This window comes from Herpailurus yagouaroundi, unplaced genomic scaffold (assembly GCF_014898765.1).
Source record: "Herpailurus yagouaroundi ecotype Mexico unplaced genomic scaffold, PumYag 213, whole genome shotgun sequence".
NCBI lineage: Eukaryota > Metazoa > Chordata > Mammalia > Carnivora > Felidae > Herpailurus > Herpailurus yagouaroundi.
This window is the reverse complement of record NW_024412444.1, coordinates 624,672-650,114: the sequence shown is the minus strand read 5'-3', so window position 1 is coordinate 650,114 and position 25,443 is coordinate 624,672. Positions and strand designations below refer to the sequence as shown.

The following is a 25,443-nucleotide window of genomic DNA, read 5'->3' as shown; positions in this document are numbered from 1 at the left end:
ATGATAATTTTACCAGGCGGAGTATTCTTGGTTTTAAGTTTTCCCTTTCAGCACTTGGAACGTCGTATGCCACTTCTTTCTGGCCTCAAAGTTTCCACTGAAAAATCAGCTGATAGTCTTACAAGGTTTCCCTTATATGCAACTATTTGTTTTTCTCTTGCTGTGTTAAGGTTTTTCTCTTTAACTTTTGCTTTTATATTATATTTTGGTTTGGATCTCTTTGGGTTCTTGAGACTGCTTTCTGGACCCAGATGTTGGTTTCCTTCCCCAGGTTAGCGAACTTTTCACCCATTATTTCTTCAAAAAAAGGTTTTTAGTCCCTTTATCTCTATTCTTCTGCCGGGATCAATATAATGTAAATGTTGATATGCAGGATGTTGTCCCAGAGGTCCAACTAGTCTCATTTTTTAATTCTTTTAGGTCTTCTCACTGGGTAATATCCAATGTTCTCTTTTCCAGATTACTGACCTTTATCATCTAATCTGTAGTTGATTCCCTCTAGCATATTTTTCATATCAGTTATTATGTTCTTCAACTTTGTGACTTGTTACGTTCTTATACTAAGTCTTTCACTCTGTTCTTCCATTCTTCTCTGGAGTTGTGTGTTGAATGGGCATCTTTATGACCATTACTTTGAATTCTTTATCAGGTAAATTACTTACCTCTGTTTCATTAGAGTTTTGGGGGGCAGGGGTTATATTGTTCTTTGGCTTATAATGTATTCCTCAGTCTCATTATTATTTTTCTTTTGAACTTTCTGTGTTTGTATCTGTGAACACTTATTATGGAGAACACCTATCCCTCCCAATCTTGAAAGAGTCACCTTGCATTGGAGCATCCCCAGCGTAGGTGCTATCTGTGCCTGGTGGCTTTGACTGAGCAGTCTAAGCTGAATCAGGTGCAGGCTGGAGGGCTCCAGGTGGTGCTCCACCAGGGCCACCCTGGCAGGATAACTGCAGCTGGAGTGGACATGGACCGCAAGGTCCCAGGGTGCTGTGAACTGGATCAACCTTGGCAGGACAGCTGGAACTATAACCATGGGCTGGGCTTCTCAGGGCATGTCCCTAAGGCTGCCCTGGAGGGATAGCTGGAACTGAAGCAGAAGTGGGCACTCTGCCTGATGGCTCTTTGATGGGGCCACCCTTGAAGGATGGCTCAAGTGGTGTAGGCCTGAGGGGGTTCTTGGGTGTTCTGTGCTAGGGCTGCCCTGGCAGGATGGCTGGTTTGAGCACAGGCCAGGGGAGGCCCAGAGCATACACTGAGGCCACCTTGGTGGAATGGGTGGTGCAGGCTCAGGGTACTATGAAGGTAGGGGGGTTACATAAACAGTAGTGCCTGGTGGCACCTAAAACCTCAGAGTTCCCACACTCTGGTTTATGCTGTAGGGTTGTAAATGGCTTTCCTTCACTTCCAGTGTCGTTGCATTTTAAATGGCAGTGCCTGGGGCAGGGGAGTGTGTGTATACGTCTCTCAGTGATAGCCCTCCCTAGAGCAGATCATCACATCAGGGGTGGTGCTCCCATCATTACCATGTGTCCATCTGTCCTAGCCTACTTTAGGTGGTCCCCCTGTCATTGCTTATGCCAAAGCTGTTCAATGAACCTTCGGTTCTTCTTCAGTAGAAATTGCTCTACATTTAATTGTAGATGTGGTGTGTCCATAGGAGGAAGTGAGTTCTGAGACTTCGTAGGCTTAGAGGACCATCTCCTTTCACCCAATTCAAAAAGGCCAGCAGTACGATTTTTCATCAGTGTACTGGCACATTATAAGACTGTGGCAAACAGTGTGGTGCTGGACCCTGATAAACTAGGTCAGCTACTAGCCAGAGTCTAAGACTCACCCATGTCCCTGACACCCTAGGACACAGGGTTAGTATGTTATCTGAAAAGCTCTCATAAAATTCCTAGTAGTAACTATGTGAGTGTGGGTAAGTTTAATTTTATTGGGTCTTAAATTCTATACAATGGTAATATTCATAAAGACCTGCCAAGTTGAAAAGAAAAAATGGATTTGTGTGTATAAGGGTAGACGATTTGGAGGTCTTGGGAAGGTTATTTTATTTTTTTTTTAATTTTTTTTTCCAACATTTTTATTTATTTTTGGGACAGAGAGAGACAGAGCATGAACGGGGGAGGGGCAGAGAGAGAGGGAGACACAGAATCGGAAACAGGCTCCAGGCTCTGAGCCATCAGCCCAGAGCCCGACGCGGGGCTCGAACTCACGGACCGCGAGATCGTGACCTGGCTGAAGTCGGACGCTTAACCGACTGCACCACCCAGGCGCCCCTTGGGAAGGTTCTTTAAATGTTTGTTGAATTTAGCTTATGAATGGAGTTCTACCTGTGTAGAGTTGAGGTCCATACACTTCAGAGCCACACATCTGGATCTGAAGAAGAGCTAGAAAATCTAGGTTGCTGCTGCCTTTGCAGAGTCACAGGCTAAGTCTACAACCTTGCAGGGCAGCTTCCGGTTTTTAGATCTAAGAATTGAAAGTCTGCAGGTGTTGAGATCACAAGTGCCACAATCAGAGGGCTTAATGCTGCCATTAATCATGTTCTCACAATATTCTAGGATTCAAAGCAAACCTATCTTATGCACCTCCTTACAGGAATGGTATAGGGCTGATAACATTAAAATGCTTCTCCAAGTAGGCTGCATTTCAGGACTAACTTTTGAACTCAATAAAAAGTACACTTTGAAGCAATAATGGATGAGAATGGCAGCTCTAATACCCACCATTTTCCCTAATGGACCATTTATTCCCCCCCAAAGTAGTAGAAATGTATCTCAAGGTGAAGCAGTGTCATTTGTACTTGATCTTATTTGGTGTACAAGATCAGATGTGTGTGCAAAAGACACATTCTTTCATGTGCCATAAAATTGACTTTTTAAACTCTCTGTTCTTACCATGGAGGGTCCTATACTAAAGGCAGCAGAGAATGCCTAAAACATCATGTGGGGCCCTACACTTAATCAAATTTCCCTAGGTTTTAAATGATCTTGAATGCTACGTGTATAGGTCTCAAGTTTGCCATACAGTTGACATGCCCACAATTAAATGTAATTTTAAGTGATTTTTCACATTTGCATTTAAGGCAATAAAATCACAAAAATTTATGTGCCATCAGCAGAGTGACTTTTTTACTTACTCATAGGACAGTAATAATTCTGGTAAGCGTCCAAATTCAAAGTTAGCCAACAAGTGCATGTCAGCCATTTCCATTCTTTTTGCAAGACTAAAATAGACATACTTGTTGCTCCTATAAATGTTATAGTAATGTTTTCCCCAATGACTGTGAAAGGACAAGGATAATTAATAGTGCAGAAAGGATGTTTTTGGCATTTCTTTATAAAATCTGTCAGTTATTACAGTAGTAGGTGTTTCAATGACATTATGCATTTAAAATATGGGTCAGTCACTTTTCATCTGTAATATATTTCTCCATGACAGCATCCGAGACTATGCAGACACACGTCTGCTGCAAAATCATTATACCAAGAGAAAATGACTCAGATTTTACTTACATTAAAAAAAATAAAATAACAAATGAGAAAAGTGCTAAGTCAATAAATCATTTACAGTCTAAAAATCAAACATTTCAAGACTTCTAAGGGTTAACAAAATATTTTAAGTGACATAAACTGGATCTCAGAAATCACCCTTGATCTAAACAGAGACTGTTTCAGATTTTAAATAATTTACTTCTATGACTATACCTTAAGCCATAAAAATCCCCACAGGTGTTATTTCTTTTGTGAATATGTCATGATCAAGCTTTGGTTATAAAATATTGGAGCTGATACACTTCCTTAGCACTCCGTAAAATGGTGTACTGATGTTAAAATGTTATTTTATTTCTGCTAACCTGACAACAGAACTTAAAGTGCAAACACTGAAACGCTCTAAAGCAAAAATACAAATGCACACACAAGAACCGCACCAAGTCTATTCATTAAGGTTTAGAAAATAAATTTTCTTCCCTAATCAGAGTTTTCATTGAGCTACACCTGCAAATATGTTTTGCCAAAGCATTTTGATACTTACACCCCTTTGAAACCACTTTAATGCAAGGACTAAAGGAAAAGTTCAAAAGAAGACAGGAATAAGAACCCTGTGAACCGGTCCACGCTCCTTTGTGAAGGCAGAAAGAAACAGAAGACCCAGTGAAGATCCACTTTGAAGTCTCTGCTTTGTTCCTCCAGGGTTTCTTGGAGGTTTGGTCCTTGGGATCCAGATAGGATGTGAACTGTGTGGCAGCCCGTGGCTATAATTCAATGTAATAAAATCATGAAGCCGAGAGGGCTGGGACAGTTAAGTGAATGACACTCCGTACAGCATACTTATGTGATGTTGCTGAAATCCAAGACGATTTTCCACAAACCAGCCAGGATGGTAATCCAAATAGGAGACTTCTGCATCCTGTCGCTCCTCCCACGTTAAGCACATCCGTCTTTGCTACCGTGTTACCTAAAACAAGTAAGTGAGCATTCAGTATCTCAGCCCCACCAAAAACGGTCCCTTCTACTACCAGACCCGTAAGTCCCTGTCTATGTCATTTGTGCACCGTTGGGCACATTGTTCCTTTATTTGTAACCCACCTCACCAAATCACCTGTTCAAATCCTTTACATTTCTTACTTTCAGGTTGCAAAGAAAACATGCACAAAGACTTGCACAACACGATATTATGTACCTTAGCTTGGTATTTTTTAGAGTTATCAAAACCCCATCAGATTAGGTACATTCATTGCCCATCAAGTTAACTCATGCATGTTGAGCGTGCTTTCTGGAAGGCACTAAATTTTTTCAAATGAATGCCAGTTAAGATCCGTGTATGTCAAGATCAAAATGCCACCTTTGTTACTTTTTAATGTAGTTAACGTTCGTTTTAAAAAATAGGTTATTTTAGAAAACTGCCATAATGACTGCAAACAGATCTTCATTAAGAAGTTTACGATTTTCTCTACTTTTAAATACTTAGAATAAATCAGTTTCTATAGTTTGATTTGGTAATGTATTTTACAGGTTAGATAATCCATACACAAGCTAGAGGGGAAAAAACCCAAAAGCTTGAGATGTGAACCTGCCTGGTCTTTAGACCCAATCAATTATTTATTCAAACCTCAGATTTGCTGTCAATTGACATAAAGCCTTTATTTTATACATTTTACAAAAGAGTTGCTCTTTCGCTTGTGCTGGGAATACTAGAGCAAACACAACAAAAACCTGTCCTCATGGAGTTTATCTAGAATAGGGCTAGCATACTTTTTCTATAAAGGACCAGATAGTAAATACATTCACCTTGGTAGGCCATATAGTCATTGTCACAACTACTTAACTCAGCCTTTATAGCACAAAAGGAGCATAGACAAGACAGCAATGTAAACTAATGGGCACTGCTTTATCCCAATAAAATGTGAGCTGTAGACACTGAAGTTAGGATTTCATGTAGTTTTCATGTTATGAATTTTTTTTCCCTTTTGTTTCCAACCACTTAAAAGTGTACAGAGCCTTCTTAGCTCACAGACCTTAGGAAAACAGGCCAAGGGCTGGATGTGGCTTGCAAGCCACAGCTTGGTGATTCTTCTTCTAGAGGAAAGGGATGGATGAAGAGACAAAGAAAGGATATGTCAGAACGTGATATACACTAGGGAGAAAAAAAAGATACTAAGGCCAGGTGGGTAGAAGTCTTGTGATTTCTAGAGGATTGTCACATGAGGAGAATCTGGAGTGGCGAGAGGGAGTCCTGACTACCTAGGGGGAAAAACTTAGGCCTTTCTCCACCTCAGGTACAAAAGTGAGACAAGGGGTGCATGGCTGGACTGTCAAGAGGATCAGTTTGGTAGAAGTGCTGAAAGGCAAAGCCAACAGGACAAAGGATGGAGAGAATGAGGATTCAGGAATTACTCCAGAGTCTTAATCTTGAATACCGGTCTTGTTCTGATGGGGAGGAGTATCACTGCCTGAGCTTCTTCGGCTGCTAAATGTTTAAGTAGCATCTTCTCCCTTCATTTATAGTGAAGAGTGAGTGAACCGTGAATGCCATGACCCGGTGCTTGTCCTGTGATTAACCTCATGAAATGGTGGCTACTGCCACATTAGCTCTTTCTGGATCTAAGTATAGATGGAGGATGTAATTCTCAATGCATCTTATTTAAGGAAGCTTACTTTCCATGCCCAGCTCATTTTGGAGCCGATCTCAAGTTCAATGACAGGATTCTTTAGCATTTATTTTCCTGTAAAGTTTTCATTTTGTTAATTGTATATGTAAGGTTCATTGTCACTTTGAAATTCGGTGGATACCACACTGCTAACATGCCAATACTAGCTCTACTCCACAGGGATCAGGAAAGACAAGACCTCAGGGGAAAGGAACCATCTTGGCTGGAACTTAAAAGACAACTAGAACTTTAGAAAAGAGAAGTGATGAATGAGGTAGCAGTGGGGGTATGGAAATACATGGTCTATTGGGGGAGTCACATTTAGGGGTTGACCTCAAGATGCTTACACTCTATTTTCTGTTACCCATGGGGATCCATTGATGGTCTCTCACCAAGGAGAAACCTGGGCAAGGAATTTACCCTGGAAACACAGAAAACAGCACTACAGCAAAAACAGAGCAGGTGTGGGGCCCGGTTTAATGACAATCAACGGATGAAGCACTTTTTAAGAATGGTTTGCCCCATCCCAGACTTACTATACCAGACTATCCAAGGAGTGTGGCTCAAAACAGTGGGTACAAGGACCCCCTAGGATGAGTTTTCTGAAGCTACTGTTACCATTAAATAATTATCATAATACTGGAGCAAAAGAGAATGAAGATGATTCATAGCGGTAGCCTAAGAAACAGAGAAAGGTACCGTTCACAGGGTATTTTCAGGCAGATACCATAAGAACGGGTCATCTTAGATCTTAAGGGTAAGAGATGGTATAGCAGAGAAAGCCTCATTTAACTCTTCTCTCTCATTTTCTAATATGAAATACTAGAAGCATGCAGAGAATGCAAACTTAGAAGAAGTAAATGCAGTAAGAGAATCAGGTAGGATGCTTACCAAGAGCTACCGGAAAAAAAAATACATTTGGATCCAGTTAATTCTTTGCTATGGGGGACCCCTCCTATGCGTTTTAAGATTTTTACAACCTGTCTGGCCTCTACCCACAAGATGTCTGAACAACCCCCATTCCCACAACGTGTGGCAACTAAAAATGACCCTTGATGGAAAAACTGCCCCTGTTTGAGAACTGCTCCAAAGGCATAGCTCTTTACCCTTAGATGTTGGAAAAATAAAAACCTTAAACATCTAAAATTTCTTGAAATTCACTACGATTTATTTCCATTTTCAAATAGCCCTGGACAGTGGCTGGCTTTGGTGCTGAAACAACATTGTGTGCAACTGTTCGGAGCTTTAACACGAACGACTCCAAATGAAGACGAGGAAAACTGAGGCAGAATGACAGTGAAAGTTGTATTTTTCCACAAGAACTGGTAGGTGAATGCTCTCTGCGAACACCAAAAGCTATCCAGGCACAATAAACTCACTGCCAACCTTTTACACCTGTCACAGACAGCATGGCTTCCTAGGAAACTGCCCCCCTCATTTTCTGATCTTCATCTAAATCTGTTAATCTCTCAACTTGACTGCTCTCTTCATATTTGCATTTAAATGAGAAATAAAATTCTGACACAGGTCTCTTACTGCAGATCATCTTACTTTTTAGCCTTTCCACGTGTTGGTGTTGGTGTGCAGGAACTGTAATCCCTCAACCGTTGTAGGACCGCTGTCTCACTTATGCGTAAGGTTAGTATCTAGTTTATGAAAAAGAGAATCTCAGGGCACCAAGTTCTTCCCAGAAGCCAGTCACACCTCCACAAATGAATCTGCTCTGTGTTCATAAGAACCATAAAAGACATAAAATGTTTTATGCAGTTCAAGCCACAATGAGTTGGATTAATAAAGGAAACAAAATTTTACTACTCTGAGATTATTCTCAAGTGTCATATCACTAAAAAAAAAAAAAAGCAGCTAAGTATCATTATGGCTTAGGGAACTGTATTGTGTTTCTACAACTTTTAGAATTTCCAAATGAAATGTCACTACCGTTGAGGTTTTAGCTAGAGCAAACTTATATTCCCAGCAGACAGAGCCAAAATGCCCCTAAAGGTCTGCTTCCTGCAAATGCTCTAACTGCACACAAATAGAGAGGGAGCCTCCCCAGCAAGAGACTACTTAGACACATTCTTTTCCGGAACATAGTTGGCTTGTGTTCATGGTCTTGTTTTATATTTACGTATAAGAATCAATACAAGAATAATCTTCCAAATGTTATTTCTTTGTCCACAAGAAATAGGATAAGAAGACATTTTTATCATTGATGGATCTAATATGCTAGCTCCTTGGCAGCTCCAACATTTTTATTCAGGAAGGGAAGGGGGAAAAGGGGCTGAAAAGGGCCAGGGTGGGGGGAAGGATAGTGGAATTATTTTAAGGCAGGGTTTGCTTAGCAAGCACACTTGGGTGTATATAGACTGGAAATTAATTAGAAATGATGGGGAATGCTAACCTCTTTCGTCCACCAACAAGGGACTCCATGAAGGTCCACTGCTGTGGATATAAAAGCATACACAGGCATACCTCAGAGATAAAGCAGGTTCGGCTCCAGACCACCCCAGTAAAGCAAGTATTGCCATAAAGCAAATAGCACAACAAAATGAGTATCACCAGAAAGCATGCCAAATTAATTTTTTGGTTTCCCAGTGCATGTAAGAGTTATGTTTACACTACACTGTAGTCTGTTAAGTGTGCAACATTTGGTCTAAAAAAGCAATGTACCAGCCTTAGTTTAAAAATACTTCATTGCTAAAAAATGCTATCATCTGAGCTTTCAGCCAGTCATAATCTTTTTAACCGTGGAGGGCCTTGCCCTCTGTGTTGATGGCACTGACTAATCAGGGTGGCAGTTGCTAAGGGTTGGGGTGACGTTGACGGACTCTTCCTTTCATGAATGCTTTCTCTAGAGCACGCCATGCTGTTTGATAGCATTTTACCCACAAAACTTCTTTCAGCATGGGAGTCAAGCCTCTAAAACCCTGCCATTGCCTTTCTCAACTAAGTTGATGTCGTATTCTAAGTCTTTTGTTGTTAGGTCAACAATCTTCAGAGCATCTTCGTTAGGAGTAGGTTCCATCTCAAGAAACTACCTTCTTTGCTCCACCCTAAGAAGCACGTCTTCATCTCTTAAGATTTCTCATGACATGGCAGCAATTCAGTCCCATCTTCAGGCTCCATTTCTAGTTCTTTTGCTGTTTCTGCCACATCCACAGTTACTTCCTCCACTGAAGACTTGAACCCCCCAAAGCTGTCCATGTGTGTTAAAAGCAACTTCTTCCAAATTCCTGTTAATTCTGACCTCTTTCCAGGAATGAGAAGTGTTCTTCATGGCATCTACAATGCCCAGATCAATCACAGGAATCACTACCTGTGGCAGCTATAGCCTGATGAAAGTCAAAATAACATCCATTCTGCAGCCCATGGATCAAGAAGTCATTTTAGCAGGCATGAAAACAACATTAATCTCATTGTCTATCTCCATCAGAGCTCTTGGGTGACGAGGTAGATTGTTCTGAAAGGAATCTTTTTTATAAGCAAGAGGTCTCAATAGTGGGCTTTAAATATTCAGTAAACCAAGTTGTAAACTGATGGACTGTCATCTAGGCTTTGTTCCACTTGTAGAGCAGACAGAGTAGATTGAGCCTAATTCTTAAGGACCCTAGGAGTTTTTGGAATGGTAAATGAGCCCTGTCTGTAGCCTAAAGTTACCAGCTGCATTAGCCCCCTAACAAGACAGTCAACCTGTCTAGGCATTGACTTCTCCTCTCTAGCTATGAAAGTTCTAGATGGCATCTCCTTTCAACAGAAGGCTGTTTGGTCTACAATGAAAATCGGGCTGTTTTGAGTAGCCACCTTCATTGTCTTAGCTACAACTTCTAGATAACTTGCTGCTTCACATTGCACTTGTATGTTATGGAGATGGCTTCTTTGCTAAACCTCAATGACCAACATCTGTTAGCTGCAGACTTTTCTTCTGTACCTTCATAGAATTAAAGAGTTAGGACCTTGGTCAGGATCAGACTTTGGTTTAAGGGAATATTGTGGCTAGATGGAGGTTTTATTCAGACCACTAAAACTGTCTCCATGGAAGGGGTTCACTGCAGTTTTTTTAAATGTCTTTCATGAGTTTTGCCTTTGTATTCACAGTTTGGTTACCTGTGTCAGGCCTCCCGACTAAGCTTAATCACTTCTAGCTTCTGACTTACAGTCAGAAACATGTGATTCTTCCCCTCACTGGAACACTTAGAGGCCCATGTAGGGTTATTAATTGGCCCACTTTCAATATCGTTGTGTGTCGGGAAATCAGGAGGGCCAAGGAGAGGAAGAGAGGGGAACTGAACACACAAAGGGGTGCCACCCTACACTTACAATAGTACCATCAGTGATCACTGATAACCATAGCAAATAATGAAAGGATTTGAAATACTGTGAGAATTACCAAAATGTGACACAGAGACACCAAGTGAGCCAGTGCTATTGGGAAAAATGATGCCCAAAGACTTGCTTGACACGAGGTTGTCACTAATCTTCAATTTGTACAAACAACAACAAACCATAAAAACAGTATGTGCAAAGCACAATAAAACGAGATATGCCTTTATCAGGTCATTAAGTCACCTTTATATTACTAACAAAAGTTGACAATTATACTACTGCTGATCTTGTATTTGATGCCAGCTAAAATTTATCTTTATAGTTGTTTATAAAATGTTATCATTGTTCTAAATTTATTCTTTCATTAGAATGACCAATTTTATTACTTTTTTTCAATTTTATTACTTTCTATTCAAAAAAGTTATTGGGACTATGAAGGTAACTGAAAACCGACATGAGCCCTGACTTCACAGGTCTGTTCTTAGAACACTCTAGGTACTAAAAACCTAACTATACCTTTCCATGGAAAGTATAACCATAGTAAATGTTGAAAGACAGAGGAGACATGAATCCTGTCAGTGAAGGATTCTAAAGAAGTAATGGTTAAGGAGTAAAGAAGGGAGGGAAGCACATTCCATGAAGAACACCTTTCTCTGCAATTGCAAAGGCACCATGGTAAGAAGTACTAACAGAAGACTGAAACAAACAAACAAACAAAAGAATGATGGGATGTGGCTTGCCAGGTTATTTATTAAGACCCAGATAGGCAGGCAGACTAGCTAGGAATATCTGCATTTCACAAATGTGATTGTGGTCCTCATATGGAGAATGACCTAAAAAGGGAGCATGAGTGGATGTGAGGTATCAACATGAGACACAGTGGGGACAGGACCGCTGTTGTAAGGATGGTGACCAACGCTCAAGGAGGGAGGTGGAAATAACAAGCGCAGGGACCAGTAATAGACTGGACATAGAGAGGTAAGGAAGAAGTAAGATTTTAGGCTCAAGAACTGGGTAGACACTGGTAGACTTCTGCAAGTGTGGGGACAAGAAAGCACATCCTTGCGAGAGACAACTCTTGACTTAAATCCAAGTGTTATATAAGTCTTACTCCTCACAGGAAGTATCCCTCCTTGAGCAAATCATCTGGATGTGGAATCTCACCATGCTGTTTGGATATGCTGGCTGTCGACTCTGATTCCTTTATTTTAAAGTGGGCTCCCGAAGAAGCTGCAATGAATTGAGTGACTCATCCAGCAAGTCCCTGCTCCATACGATCTGACATAAAGGGTGATATCAGGCAATGGGCTTTTCAAAAGGCCAAAGTAATGGGATGGTACCAGCCAAGGAGGTTTATCAACATAAAATAGCGTTGCTGGTGGTGCCAGGATAAACTGAAGGGGGGAACCCCACATAGTTAATAACCTGGGGAAGTTGTAAATGAGAGTTGTGTTTGTCTATACTTGCCTTTGTAGTTTTGACTTTATTGCCACTGCTACAGGACCAACCTGAGTAATCTGGCAGCACTTTACAATCCTCTCCTTCCAAGCAAGGATTCATGTGGCACCACCACTTCTGAATCACGATGGAAGCTGGAAAACAAAGGCCAGTGTTCGTGAAGGTGTTTCTTCCTCCAAACAGGGACGACATGAAGCTCAGATGGATCAGTATACAGATTTCAGACTGTAAATAAGAACTATTTCAACGTAAGTCAATTTAAAGACTGCGTTCAGCCACATGCTCTAGAAAACAGTGAGATCCCAAGCTTTACAACATGCCTGGGTATGGATTTGGCTGGGCTTTTTTTTTTTTTCCCGCCCATGACCTTAGGCTATTTAACTCCTCTTGGACTCAGTTTCTTCATCTGTAACATGGGGATAAAAATAGAACCTCACCACAGATGTCAAGAAGATAAAGGTAATCCACAGCAAAGTCTTGGCTAACCATGGACCAGTCACTGGGCTGTCAGAAAATGTTAGCTACTGGTGTGGTCATCATTTTGTAGGTTACAACAGTGCATATTGAGCTGGCAAAGTCAGTACATTTGACGGGCTTTGTTGCCAGTGGCACAGATTAAAAACAGTAAATGTTTCCATCAGAGAGGGGTTCATCTCTCCATGCCAGTCCAGCAAGTGGTAGAATAACTCCTTAAACTCAACAGCTGGAAGACAAGTAAAAGTTGGTAAGCCTGGTACTCCCTCACATGCCCACATCCTAGGCTTGTTCTCTCACCTGGGAATTCTCTTTCCTCCTTACCCCATCATCCCTGCTGACATCTACCAGTAAGAATTCTCCAGGTGTGGACGCAGACTACTAGAAGTTAAGGAAACTCCATCAACTTGGCCAGGTATTCTCACAGAGTCAAAGGACAAAAGGGAATGTGATTCATATTTAAAGGTGGGCCCAGCCAGAAGGCTGGTACGGATCAGAGATCTAGGGCTGCAGGTAGGGTGTGTGGATTTAGGGAGATGGGGTGGCTGAGCCCTGTTTCTCTCTTGTTTTTAATTTTTTTAAAGTTTGTTTACTTTTGAGAGAGACAGAGACAGTGTGAGTGGAGGAGGGGTGGAGAGAGAGAATCCCAAGCAGGCTCCATGCTGCCACCGCAGAGCCTGATGCAAGGCTGGAACTCATGAAACTGTGAGATCGTAACCTGAGCTGAAAGCAAGAGTCAGACGCTTAACTGACAGAGCCCCCCAGGCACGCAGAGCTGTTTTTCTGTTGAAATAGCAGCACTTAGGTAAAAAAAACATACCTCAATGGATGTGACTTTAACTACCACGTCTTGGGAAGTCTGAACTCAATTTCAAGCAAATCTTGAGAATTCCTAATAGCTAGTTTTTACTGAGGGTCAGGCATCCTGCTAAATGTATTTCCTTCATTTTATGGAGAAGAAAAGGCTGAGGCTCAAAGTCACACTGGGCAAACAGCACTGGAACAGAGGCATTCGACCACTGGAGCCCCCTCATCAACCCTTGTTGTATTCATACCCCTCCCTCACACCAGCGAGCTGTAGTAGAAACAATTAGAGGTATACAGGCAGTAACCACAGTAGATAATACACCAAGCTCATGCATTAAAAACTCTTCTCCTGTCAGGCAACAGCACTATGGCAGGATTAGGGCACAGGACCATTTCATTATCTGCTGAAATGGCCAGACATTGTGTTTACTCTACACGAAACCACCATTCCTTACTCTGGCCCAATACTGTGCTACTATCAGATTAGAGTCCTATTAAAACCAATAATCCCTAAATGAGGCACAATTGTGATCTAGAAAAACCATACGTTAGAAGGTGCCAACGCTGAGAAAGGAATATAGCTCTATGGGTTACTTATTTTGGCAGAAACTGCCAATGAACTTGAGTAGACAGAGACAGTCGGGTGAAGCTGGAGAAAGCTGTATGCTCTTCAGTCACAAACATTATAGAAATCTCACCTTAAAACTGGGTGGAGCTTTGTTATTTTCAAAGCCCCTTTCTATACCGTTGCTCTTTTGATTGTCCCAACAACCTTCAGCAGCAGGAAGAAGAGGCAGATGGTTCCGGAAATAAAAACAAGAGCCTTCCACAAAGCGAGTAAAATGAGGGAGGAGGTATGAGAACCTAGGCTTCTTCCTCTTGATCTGCAAGTCTTTCGACTGTACCACAATTTACAATAATAGTTTAGGTTACCATAGGCTACACAGAGTTTGACCAGATTCAATGTGCTGACCAGTCATTCATTATTTTCTGAATACCTCAGGTTGGTCCCAAGTGGATATAAAGATAAATAAGAGATGGTTCCCAACCCTCAATTTGAAAATTCCATCTGCAGGACTGCAAAAGTTATATAAATGTTGACAGAGCTTAGTTATATTTACACAGAGTTACAGCTGAATTTAAAATACTTTTTTTTTTATCTTTAAAACAGTTTTCTTAGGCAGATTCTCTGCCACTCAGCAGTGGCAACCTGACAGGTGTCAGGGCTTCATGGAGGATTCCAAAGAGGCCCAGACAGATGACAAGTGATCTGTGGAAGTGAAGACACTTGGCGCTTTGAGGCAGGGAGTGACCCACCAGAAAGCCAGGAGGAGGTCCATGTGGCTGCAGTGAGGGGTCAGCAGAAAAGCAAAGGACAGTCAGCTGAGCAAGGTGGTCTGAGAAGCAACCTTCAGGGGCTCTTAATGTCAAGTCCAGATTAGACTTGATTTCCCAAGCAGAAGGGAGCTATGGAAAGTTTCTAGTAAGGTGGTTCCACAACCAAGGGAAAACTGTGTGCCCAGGAGAGCTAGTCTGGCAGGTGATAAACCATTGGGGACAAAAAGGAGTCTGAAAGAGACCAAGTGAGGCATAAGTTGAGAAATCTGGGCGTAAATTCCCTACAGAGGAAATAATTTGATTCTTTCTATCTCAACTTCACAGCAGAGAAATACAAGCCCTTATTGGCCTCATGGGGTCCCAAGATAATTCTGATGCCAAATCTAGAAAAGGAGCTTGAGGGGATTTAAAAAAATGCCAATTCTTAACTATAGAAAAGAGTAAAACAGTTTCAGAATACTTTAAAAACGTAAATTTATTTAAATAAAATAACAAAGCATGGAAGATCGAGCTCTTGTGAAATTATTTACCAGTTTTCTTTCATTTAACTGGAAAATGTGATTTTTCTGGAGACAGATTCACAATAGGTTCCTTAAAATAGACTTTAAATTTCAGGATAGGTTGCTATTTGCTTAAAAAAAATCATTTTCATATCTTAGTGAATACGTGGGACCCTACAAGTGTGTTAAAGACTTACTTAACAACAAATACTCTTTCAGAAAGGAAACCTTCACGAGAAGCACCACAGTAGCCACAAGAAAAGTTTCCAGTTCCTTAATGGGTTAAAGACTGACTAAAGAACTCACAGCTAAAGTGAGGACCATTTAAGGGTTTCACCCACCAGTGAATAAGGTGATTAAAAAGTCCAGAAGTCCGGGCATCTGGGTGTCTCAGTGGGTTGAGCATCCAACTTCAGCTCAGGTCATGATCTCACAGCTCATGGCTTCAAGCCCCCTGTCCGGCTATGTGCTGACAGCTCAGAGCCTGGAGCCTACCTGGGATTCTGTGGCTCCCTCTGCCCCTCCCCCTGCTGGTGCTCTGTCTCTGTCTTAAAAACAAACAAAGATTAAAAAAAATCTTTAGAAAAAAGCCCAGAAGGTCAAGCTCTGAGTGCGTAGTACTGAGCTCAGCTTTGGGTGGAAACAAAGGACCCAGGAACAGGATTTTGTTAAAATAACTCTTGAGAACATCTGCCCACTTAACTGAGCCTTGTCTCCAGAGGAAAATAAGTTTGTAGGAGGTATCTATTTTATCCTGTTATAAAATTTCATAATGAGAAAGTGTCTTGTCACTTCTATTTTTAAAATAAAATTCTTTAGAAAGCCCCATGCCTTCCTGACTTATGAAAATACAAAACATCCCTATCTTCAAGCTGCCAACCTGTAATGAATTTCTAGTTTTATGTAGAAAGAAGACAAAAAAAAAAACAAAAACCCAAAACAAAACAAAAAACCCTGAAGCTCTGCTTTTATGGTAGTGACTAGTGTTTTCTGTAATGCTGTTTTCTAGGTGAAAATATAATGGGACCAATTAGCTATTTCGTTCCTGGTACATTTTCTGTCCTCTCTGTTGCATAAAGTAGATTGAGATTTTTTTCTATTCCTTGTCCCAATTAAATATTACTCCATGACATAAAACACAGTATGTATTCATATAGCTATTTACATAAACCCACCTTTGAATAAGACTACCAACAAACAGGCTCACTTCTCAGGAGGTGGTCTTCCATTTTTTGTCTTAGTTCAGTTGTATTTACGCCCAGTTAAGCTTTTCTAAAGAAAAGGGCACTTTGACGATGAAACTACAGACAGAAAGGTGAAGAACACATCTTCCTAGAATATGGATGTCTTAAAAATAGAAACGATCACAAAAATATGCTCTGAGTGTCTAATATACTTAGCTACTTTGTTCTTAACATTGTCATTTCAAGATGCTCTTGGCGAATTAACCTTAAAGAAAGGTTTATTGGGGCGCCTGGGTGGCGCAGTCGGTTAAGCCAGGTCACGATCTCGCGGTCCGGGAGTTCGAGCCCCGCGTCGGGCTCTGGGCTGATGGCTCGGAGCCTGGAGCCTGTTTCCGATTCTTTGTCTCCCTCTCTCTCTGCCCCTCCCCCGTTCATGCTCTGTCTCTCTCTGTCCCAAAAATAAATAAACGTTGGAAAAAAAAAAAAAAAAAAGAAAGGTTTATTAACTTTAAGCCGTTGGTTAACTTTAAAGGTAGGCAGGTGGGAAGACCTGCCAATTTAGATTTGTTATTTCAAGAAAAGAAGCCATTCCAACCTGACCCAGGTAACATGCAAAAAGGCAGTCCTACGAACACGATTTTTTGTTCAAGAACCTTTCACTTGTTCACACACTTCACATATAACAAGGTACTGTTTTTTCCGCAAAGTACACAGAGTACTGACTGAAGCTGTGGATAAATATGTACAGAACGATCTTTTGGGATCTAGGTTTGTCTTCTAAACTACGTGCAAGCTCACACAGTACAACCATGTACAGCAGGGACCTGCCTCTAAGGCAGAGTTACTCGATCGTAGCCCTTTAGAGGCCCCATAATTCTCGATTGTATGGGGTATACATGCAAATGATAACACTGTCACCAGCATCCCTGACTTCAACCCACGAGACGCCAGTAGCACCCTCTCCCCCAGTATACAACCCAAAGTATTTCCAGACATCATCAACTATCCCTAGGATGGCCAAAATCACCCCTGGTTAAGAAACATTGATGGAGGTGGGGCGCCTAGGTGGGTCGGTCAGTTAAAGGTCTGACTCTTTTTCACCATTGGTTGAGTGTGAGCCCTGCAAGGGTCTCTGCACTGACAGTGCAGAGCCTGCTTGGGATTCTGTCTCTCCCCTTCTCTGCCCCTCCCCCACTTGCACACACTCTCAATTAAAAATAAAGGGGTGCCTGGGTGGTTCAGTCAGCTAAGCATCCAATTTCAGCTCAGGTCATCATGCCGCACCGCAGTCCACCGTCCACGGGTTCGAGCCCCAGTCCGGTTCTGTGCAGACAGCTCGGAGTCTGGAGCCTGCTTCGGATTGTGTCTCCCTCTCTCTGCCCGCCCACCCAACTTGCATGGTTTCTCTCTCTTGCAAAATAATAAACATGAAAAAAAAATTTTAACTCTGGTTACGGAGATGTACTCAGCCCATGATGAGAAGCTGAGCTAGTTCATGAGACTTCATTAAAGCTTTGGCTGGTGAAAATAATCCCAATACATGGTAAATACAATGCCACCTCTACTCCTTATCTTCCCTCCTGCCTCCACTGTGGCCAATCCCCCAAGACGAAAATCTGCATCATCTCTCTCTGAATCTGTTTCTCTGGCTCTCTCTCACTGCTCTCTCTCCCACACACAAATCCTGGCTACTCCAGGGCTCACCCTGAAACCTATGCTGACAACCTATCTGACCCGTCAAATTCAGAGATCACATCGTTCCTTTTCCGGAATTTTAGGGTATTTGAGATCAACCTTGCTCCTTGAATATAAATTCCCCAAAGGCAGGAATTAAATCCTAAAATTTGAGTTGACGGCAGGTCTCTAATATCAAAGGCTCTGCCTGCATCTCCAGCCTCAACTATGACCACCTCAGAGCCCAAACGAGCTGCTTCTAGTTCCCATGGTCACCCTGCTCATCCTGACATGCTTTACCCTGCTACACCACTTAGTTCCCCCCCTGCCTGGTGAAATCAGACCCAGTGCTTCTCACTGGATGTCATCCCTGACCCCACATCTGCTTACTCTTCAAGTACCTTATTTCCTAGAGTTTGTCTCTCTTTCCCCATAAACTGAGCTCCTTGAAAGCAGGGCCAGGGTCCCATTAACATGCTATCACCCAGCACCTAGGACATGCCAGGTACAATGTGCTAAGTTAAAATATAATGAACCAATGTATGCAGCGTGCACATCCTTCCAACCTCCCCCAGTGCTTCTGTAAAGTACACCTTGTTGTCATTCACCCTACCGCCACTGGGAAAAACTCAGAAACCCACTTTGTCTTTCAGGTGGCATCATGGAACACAGCCAGTCACAAAACCTTGTGAAATCACATCTTGAAGACAGACTCTGTAACTTATCACACAGTCCATAAAGCCACGCAAGTTGTCTACAATATGAACAGGAATTCTAGGCCTCAACTAAGTAATCTGTGACATCTCAGAAAACAAACTGGGGCATCAGAAGAAGAAAAAAAATAGCTGCCTCCCATTTCTCAGCTTTTATTAGTCTTTTTTTTTTAATTTTTTTTTCAACGTTTATTTTTATTTTTGGGACAGAGACAGAGCATGAACGGGGGAGGGGCAGAGAGAGAGAGGGAGACACAGAATCAGAAACAGGCTCCAGGCTCTGAGCCATCAGCCATCAGCCCAGAGCCTGACGCGGGGCTCGAACTCCGGGACCGCGAGATCGTGACCTGGTTGAAGTCGGACGCTTAACCGACTGCGCCACCCAGGCGCCCCTATTAGTCTTTTTTAAACCCAATGTTTAGAAAGCATTCACTCTGACAAAATAAATGATGCTTCACCATAGTACACATTTATCCCGTTTTATCATAAAGCATTCAGCATTATCTCTGTAGAGTGGTATTTTGATAAACGTGAAGAATACAGTTCCCGTCATTAAACAGCTTCGTATATTTGGCAGTTGAAGATTCAAATGGAAACATGCTCACCAACCACATAGTTGTTTGCTGTAGGAACCAAGTAACCTTGGCTATAATCAAGTAATTTCCCACCCCTCTGGCAAATCCCCAATGTGTGGGACAGACACATTTCAACAATACAGGATTTTATAAGTTAATTGTAACTAAGAAAAAAAAGAACTTATTGGAGGAAAAACAACAGCTAACTTTTCTCCCTTTTTAACTAATAAAAGCTATGATTTTATGGAAAAGCAATGGAAACACAATGTAAGTATCTGTGCTCCAGATTAACAGAAATGCGTAAGGAGATTCCACTTTCTATGTCAACATTAATTAATGCCCTGCTCCAATGTCTTCTCGCTTTTGTTTTAATTTAAATGTAAATTCAAGTGAATTTTATATTTTAGATCCTCTCCACATTCTTATTGACAAATATGAAAAGAGGAACGGATCAGCAGAGACTAGGTCTTCCACAAACCAACTAGCAGCATGATCCTGCATAATTATTGTGGGATAAAGATTATTATGGGATAAAGCTAAAAAGCCCTAATGGAAGCATTCAAATAATGAATAGAAGATCAGGGGGATATGAAAACAGACACATATTCTAACTAGAGCCTAAACTACGACTTCCAACATCTCCTCTGTGACTTTGATCCAATAAACATTTATTGAACACTGACTGTTTGCCAGGCTAGGCTAGGTGCAGGGGACACAAATATTAACACACAATCATAATCCTATCCTTCAGAATTTGGTTAGTCTCTGGATACAAATGTTGTATTCATGAGCTACATATGTACATACAGCTAATCCTGCAATGTTCAATAGAGAAGCTTCTAGTTACAAGTTCCAATTTAAATTTAAATCCATACCAGTAACATCTCAAATGCTCAATAGCCACATGTGGTTAGTGGTTGCCAATGTTAGTGGACATACGTGCATCAACACATCTAGCTGAGATATATAGAAAGAATATATACATCATCACAGAATGTTCTACTGAACCAACTCTGCTCAGATACCAAATAATTGATCTCTATTACTTACTCATCATATGACACTAAGGAAATCATTTAGTTAGCATGAGTCTCTTTGTCTTGACACAGACACAACTAAAATGTCCTGCAGCAGATGAACAGCTAAACAAATTATTACCCAGCCATTCAATGAAATGCTAATCAAGCGAGTAAAAAAAATAAAAGAAAAAAGGCAAAACAAAACAAAACAAAAAACAGGTCAATAGGTACCAGCACACAAAGATCTCATCAACATAACAATGATAACAGGTTGGATTAAGAAGTACACAATATTGGTGGAGGGACCAAGATGGCAGAACAGCATGGAACGGTTTTTTTTTTTGTTTTTGGGTTTGTTTGTTTTTTTTGCATCTCTCATCCATGAAATACAGCCAGATCAACACTAAATCACCTTGCACACCTAGAAAACTGATTTGAAAATTAACACAATATGTACAACCTGAACCACAGAACTCAGCAGGTATATGGCACAAAGAGGTAAACTGGGGGAAAAAGAAGCCACAGAGAGCAGGGAGCTGCTTTTGCTTGCAGAGAGAGGACAGAGGGGGGTGGGGAGAGTACAGGAAAAGCATCTGGAGAGAAAGTGGAAAGTGGAAAAGTGGAAACAGCCACAGGGACTGAACAAAAAAGGGAGAAAGGAGAGGGTTTAAATTCTATTATGACTCTATAAACAAGGGGAGCGCAGAGTCTGAAACTCTGTAGCTCTATACGTAGCAGGACTCTGGTGGGAAGGGCAAATCCCCAGGGGCAGAGAGTGAGGTCCGAGGGGTCCGTGGGCCACAGAGGGAAAGGTGGTTCCCTGCTGGGAGGACATTTGGTAGAGGCTGTGCAGCTACTCCACAGGCAAAGGTCCCAGCAGACCCCAAAGAACAACCACATTCGCTGGTACTGGAACAAGGACATTAAGGGTGAAGCCTGGCGCCAGATGTGTGTTGTGATTTTCCATAATCCCTGAAACACTGCTACACAATTGCGTGAATTTTTTCTGGGGTGGGCTGGCACCCAGCCACAGTCTCTGGACATCGGCAGCAGCACGTCGTGTAGTGTGGCTGGCACCTGGCCGTTGCTCAGTGAGACCCTCCCCCAGAAGGTCTGAGTGGATCAAACTGCAGTTTCTCAGAAGTGAAGGGTTGGGAAACAAAGCTGCATCTGAGATAAAACTCAGGAGGTAGGTACCGCCTGGCAGCCTAACAGCTTGGTCATGGACAATGTAAAAGTGGGGAGTGGATGGAAGCCAGAGACAAAGGATGGGTGTGCAATTGCTGATCAGGCAGAACAGAGTTCTGATACTAGACACTGGGTAGCTGGGTGACACCCTTTTCACCCCTCCTGCACATGCGCATACACCCCTACAAGCACCACCACAATACACCCCATGAGCTAAGCAGAGCCATCTAGTGGAGAATGGAGCCATTACACTAAGCCCTGGCCAACTGGGCCATCCTCACTCTTCAGGAACACCACAAATCTCTCTGCCTGCTTAATTTATGGACTATAAAGTGCTTCATAGTTTGACTTCTAGGGGAAACTTGTGTAATTACAACCGTATTTCAGTCTGTACACTGATCCATCTATTCAATTTTTTTTCTTTTTCTTGAACACAAAGAAATAAAATATTTTTATTTTGTATTTTTATTAAAAATATTTTTAATTTTTTCCACTATATAATATTTTACTTTTTTGTAAATTTTTCAAATTATATTTTACTTCCATCATTTCATTTTATTCTATTTCACTGTATTCATTTTTTTTCAAATTTTTAAACGTTTTTTTTTTTTTCCTTTCTTATCTTTCTCGTTTTCTCTAACCTGTTAAGCTCCTTTCAACACCCACACCAAAACACACCTAGGATCTAGCATCATTTATTTGATCTGTGTGTGTTGTTTTTAATTTTTAAATTTCAATTTTTTTACCTTATTAATTCCGTTTTTTCTTTCAAAATGACAAAATGAAGGAATTCACTACAAAAGAAATAGCAGGAAGAAACGACAGACTGGGACTTAACACAGATACAAGCAATATGTTTGAACCAGAATTCTGAATCACGATATTAAGACTACTAACTAGGTTTGAAAATATATTAGAATCCCTTTCTGTGGAGATAAAAGAAGTAAAACTAGTCCAGATGAATTAATAAAAGCTCTAACTGAGCTGCAATCTCAAAGGGATGCCATGGTGGCAAGAATGGATGAGGCAGAGCAGCAAATCAGCAATACAGAGGACAAACTTATGGAGAATAATGAAGCAGAAAAAAAAGAGGGAAAGTAGCAAAAGAGACGATTTAAGAATTAGGGAAACCAATGACTCATTAAAAAGGAACAACATCAGAATCATAGGGGTCCCAGAAGATGAAGACAGAGAAAAAGAGGTAGAAGGGTGTTGTGACCAAATCACAGCAGAAAACTTTCCTAACCTGGGGAAAGACACAGACATCAAAATCCAGGAAGCACAGAGGGCTCCCATTAGATTCAACAAAAACTGACCATCAACAAGACATATCATAGTAAAATTCACAAAATACTCAGGCAAGGAAAGAATCATGAAAGCAGCAAGGGAAAAAAGTCCTTAATTCACAAGGGAAGACAGATCAGGTTTGAAGCAGACCTATCCACAAAAACTTGGCAGGCCAGAAAGAAGTGGCAGGATATATTTAATGTGCTGTATCGGGAAAATATGCAGCCAAGAATGTTTTATCCCGCAAGACTGTCATTCAAAGTAGAAGGTGAGATTAAAAGTTCCCCAGACAAAAATTAAAGGAGTTCATGACTACTAAACCAGCCCTGAAAGAAATTTAGGGGGGACTCTCTGAGGAAAGAAAAGATGGGAGGAAAAAAAAAAAGACCAAAAGCAACAAAAACTAGAAAGGACCACCAGAAATTCCAGCTCTGCAGGCAACATAATGGCAATAAATTCATATCTTTCAGTACTCACTATAAATGTCAATGGACTAAACACTCCAATCAAAAGACATATGGTAACAGAATGGATGAGAACACAAAATCTATCTATATGCTGTTTACAAGAGACCCACTTGGGACCTAAAGACACCTTCAGATTGCAAGTAAGGGGATGGAGAACCATCTACCATGCTAATAGTTGACAAAAGAAAGCTGGAGTAGCCATACTCATATCAGACAATCTAGATTTTAAAATAGAGGCTGTAAAAACAGATGAAGAAGGGCATTATATCATAATTAAGTGGTCGGTCCATCAAGAAGATCTAACAATTGTAAAAATTTATGCCTCCAACGTGAGAGCATCCAAATATATAAATCAATTAATCATGAACATAAAGAAGCTCATTGGCAATAATACCATAATAGTAGGGGACTTCAACACCCCACTTACAACACTGGACAGATCATCTAAACAGAAAATCAACAAGGAAACAATGGATTTGAATGACACACTGGACCAGATGGACTCAACAGATATATTCAGAACACTTCATCCTAAAGCAGCAGAATATACATTCTTCATCAGTGCGCATGGAACGTTCACCAGAATAGATCACACTGGGACACACATCAGCCCTCAACAAGTATAAAAAGATCAAGATTATCCCATGCATATTTTCAGACCACAACGCTATGAAACTCAAAATCAACCACAAGAAAAAATATGGAAATATAACAAATACTTGGAGACTAAAGACCATCCTACTGAAGAATGAATGGGCTAACCACAGAGTTAAAGAGAAAATTAAAAAGTACATGGAAGGCAATGAAAATGATTAACACCACAGCCCAAAACCTCTGGGATGCAGCAAAGGTGGTGATAAAAGGAAAATATATAGCCATCCAGGCCTTCCTGAAGAACAAAGAAATGTGTCAGATACACAACCTAATCTTACACCTTAAAGTGTTGGGAAATAAACCACAAATAAAACCCCAAACCAGCAGAAGACAGGAAATAATAAAGAGTAGAGCAGAAATCAAAGCTAACAACCCCCTCTCCAAAAAAAAAAAAAAAACAGAACAGATCAATGAAACCAGAAGCCAATTCTTTGAAAGAATTAACAAAATTGATAAACCACTAGCCAGTTTGATCAAAAAGAAAGTGGAAAGGAACCAAATAAATAAAATCAAGAATGAAAGAGGAGAGATCACAACCAACACAGCAGAAATACAAATAATAATAAGAGAATATTATCAGCAATTATATGCCAGTAAAATAGGCAATCTGGAAGAAATGGACAAATTTCTAGAAACATATAAACTACCAAAAATGAAACAGGAAGAAATAGAAAATTTGAACAAACCCATAACCAGTAAAGAAATTGAATCAGCAATCAAAAATCTCCCAAAAAACAAGAGTCCAGGACCAAGATGCCTTTCCGGGGGAATTCTACCCAACATTTAAAGAAGTGTTAAGAAGCTCTTTTGAAGCTGTTCTGAAAAAATAGAAATGGAAGGAAAACATCCAAACTCTTTCTATGAAGCCAGCATTACCTTGATTCCAAGACCATACAAAGACCCCACTAAAAAAGGAGAACTATATACCAATTTCCCTGATGAACATGGATGCAAAAATGCTCAACAAGATATTAGCCAATCGGATCCAACAATACATTAAAAAATTATTCACCATGACCAAGTGGGATTTTTACCTGGGATGCAAGGCTGGTTCAATACCTGCAAAACAATCAATGTGATTCATCACATCAATAAAATAAAGAATAAGAACCACATTATCCTCTCAATCAATGCAAAGAAAGCATTTGACAAAATACAGCATCCTTTCTTGATAAAAACTCTCAAGAAAGTAGGGATAGAAGAATCATACCTCGAGATCATAAAAACCATCTACCAAAGATCCAATGCTAATATTATCCTCAATGGGGAAAAGCTGAGAGCTTTCCCCTCCAAGGTCAGGAACAAGACAGGGATGTCCACTCTCGCCACTGTTATTCAACATAGTACTGGAAATCTTAGCGTCAGCAATCAGACAACACAAAGAAATAAAAGGCATCCAAATTGGCCAAGAGGAGGTCAAACTTTCACTCTTCTCAGATGACATGATATTCTGTATGGAAAACCCAAAATATTCCACCAAAAAAACTGCTAGAATTTATTCATGAATTCAGCAAAGTCACAGGATAGAAAATCAATGCACAGAAATCAGATGCGTTTCTATATACCAAGAATGAAGCAACAAAAAGAGAAATCAAGGAATCAATCCCGTTTACAATTGCACA

The 25,443-nt window shown here is 40.9% G+C and overlaps 1 protein-coding gene across 3 annotated transcripts in view; it reads right to left on the bottom strand.

Moving 5' to 3' along the window:
* Positions 1 to 3,112: 3,112 nt before the first annotated feature.
* TAFA4 (TAFA chemokine like family member 4) overlaps positions 3,113 to 25,443 on the bottom strand; it is a 177,859-nt gene continuing 155,528 nt past the window's right edge. Inside the window, exons 5-6 of one of the 3 annotated variants that reach the window (XM_040454485.1) lie at positions 11,992 to 12,075; positions 3,113 to 4,467 (exon numbers count right to left, since the gene is read on the bottom strand). In XM_040454485.1, the coding sequence (XP_040310419.1) occupies positions 4,286 to 4,467; positions 11,992 to 12,075 (266 nt within the window). In that variant the 3' untranslated portion in view covers positions 3,113 to 4,285. Of the gene's footprint in view, positions 4,468 to 11,950; positions 12,076 to 25,443 lie in introns of all 3 variants that reach the window. The other 2 variants (XM_040454487.1, XM_040454486.1) reach the window with 2 other exon arrangements.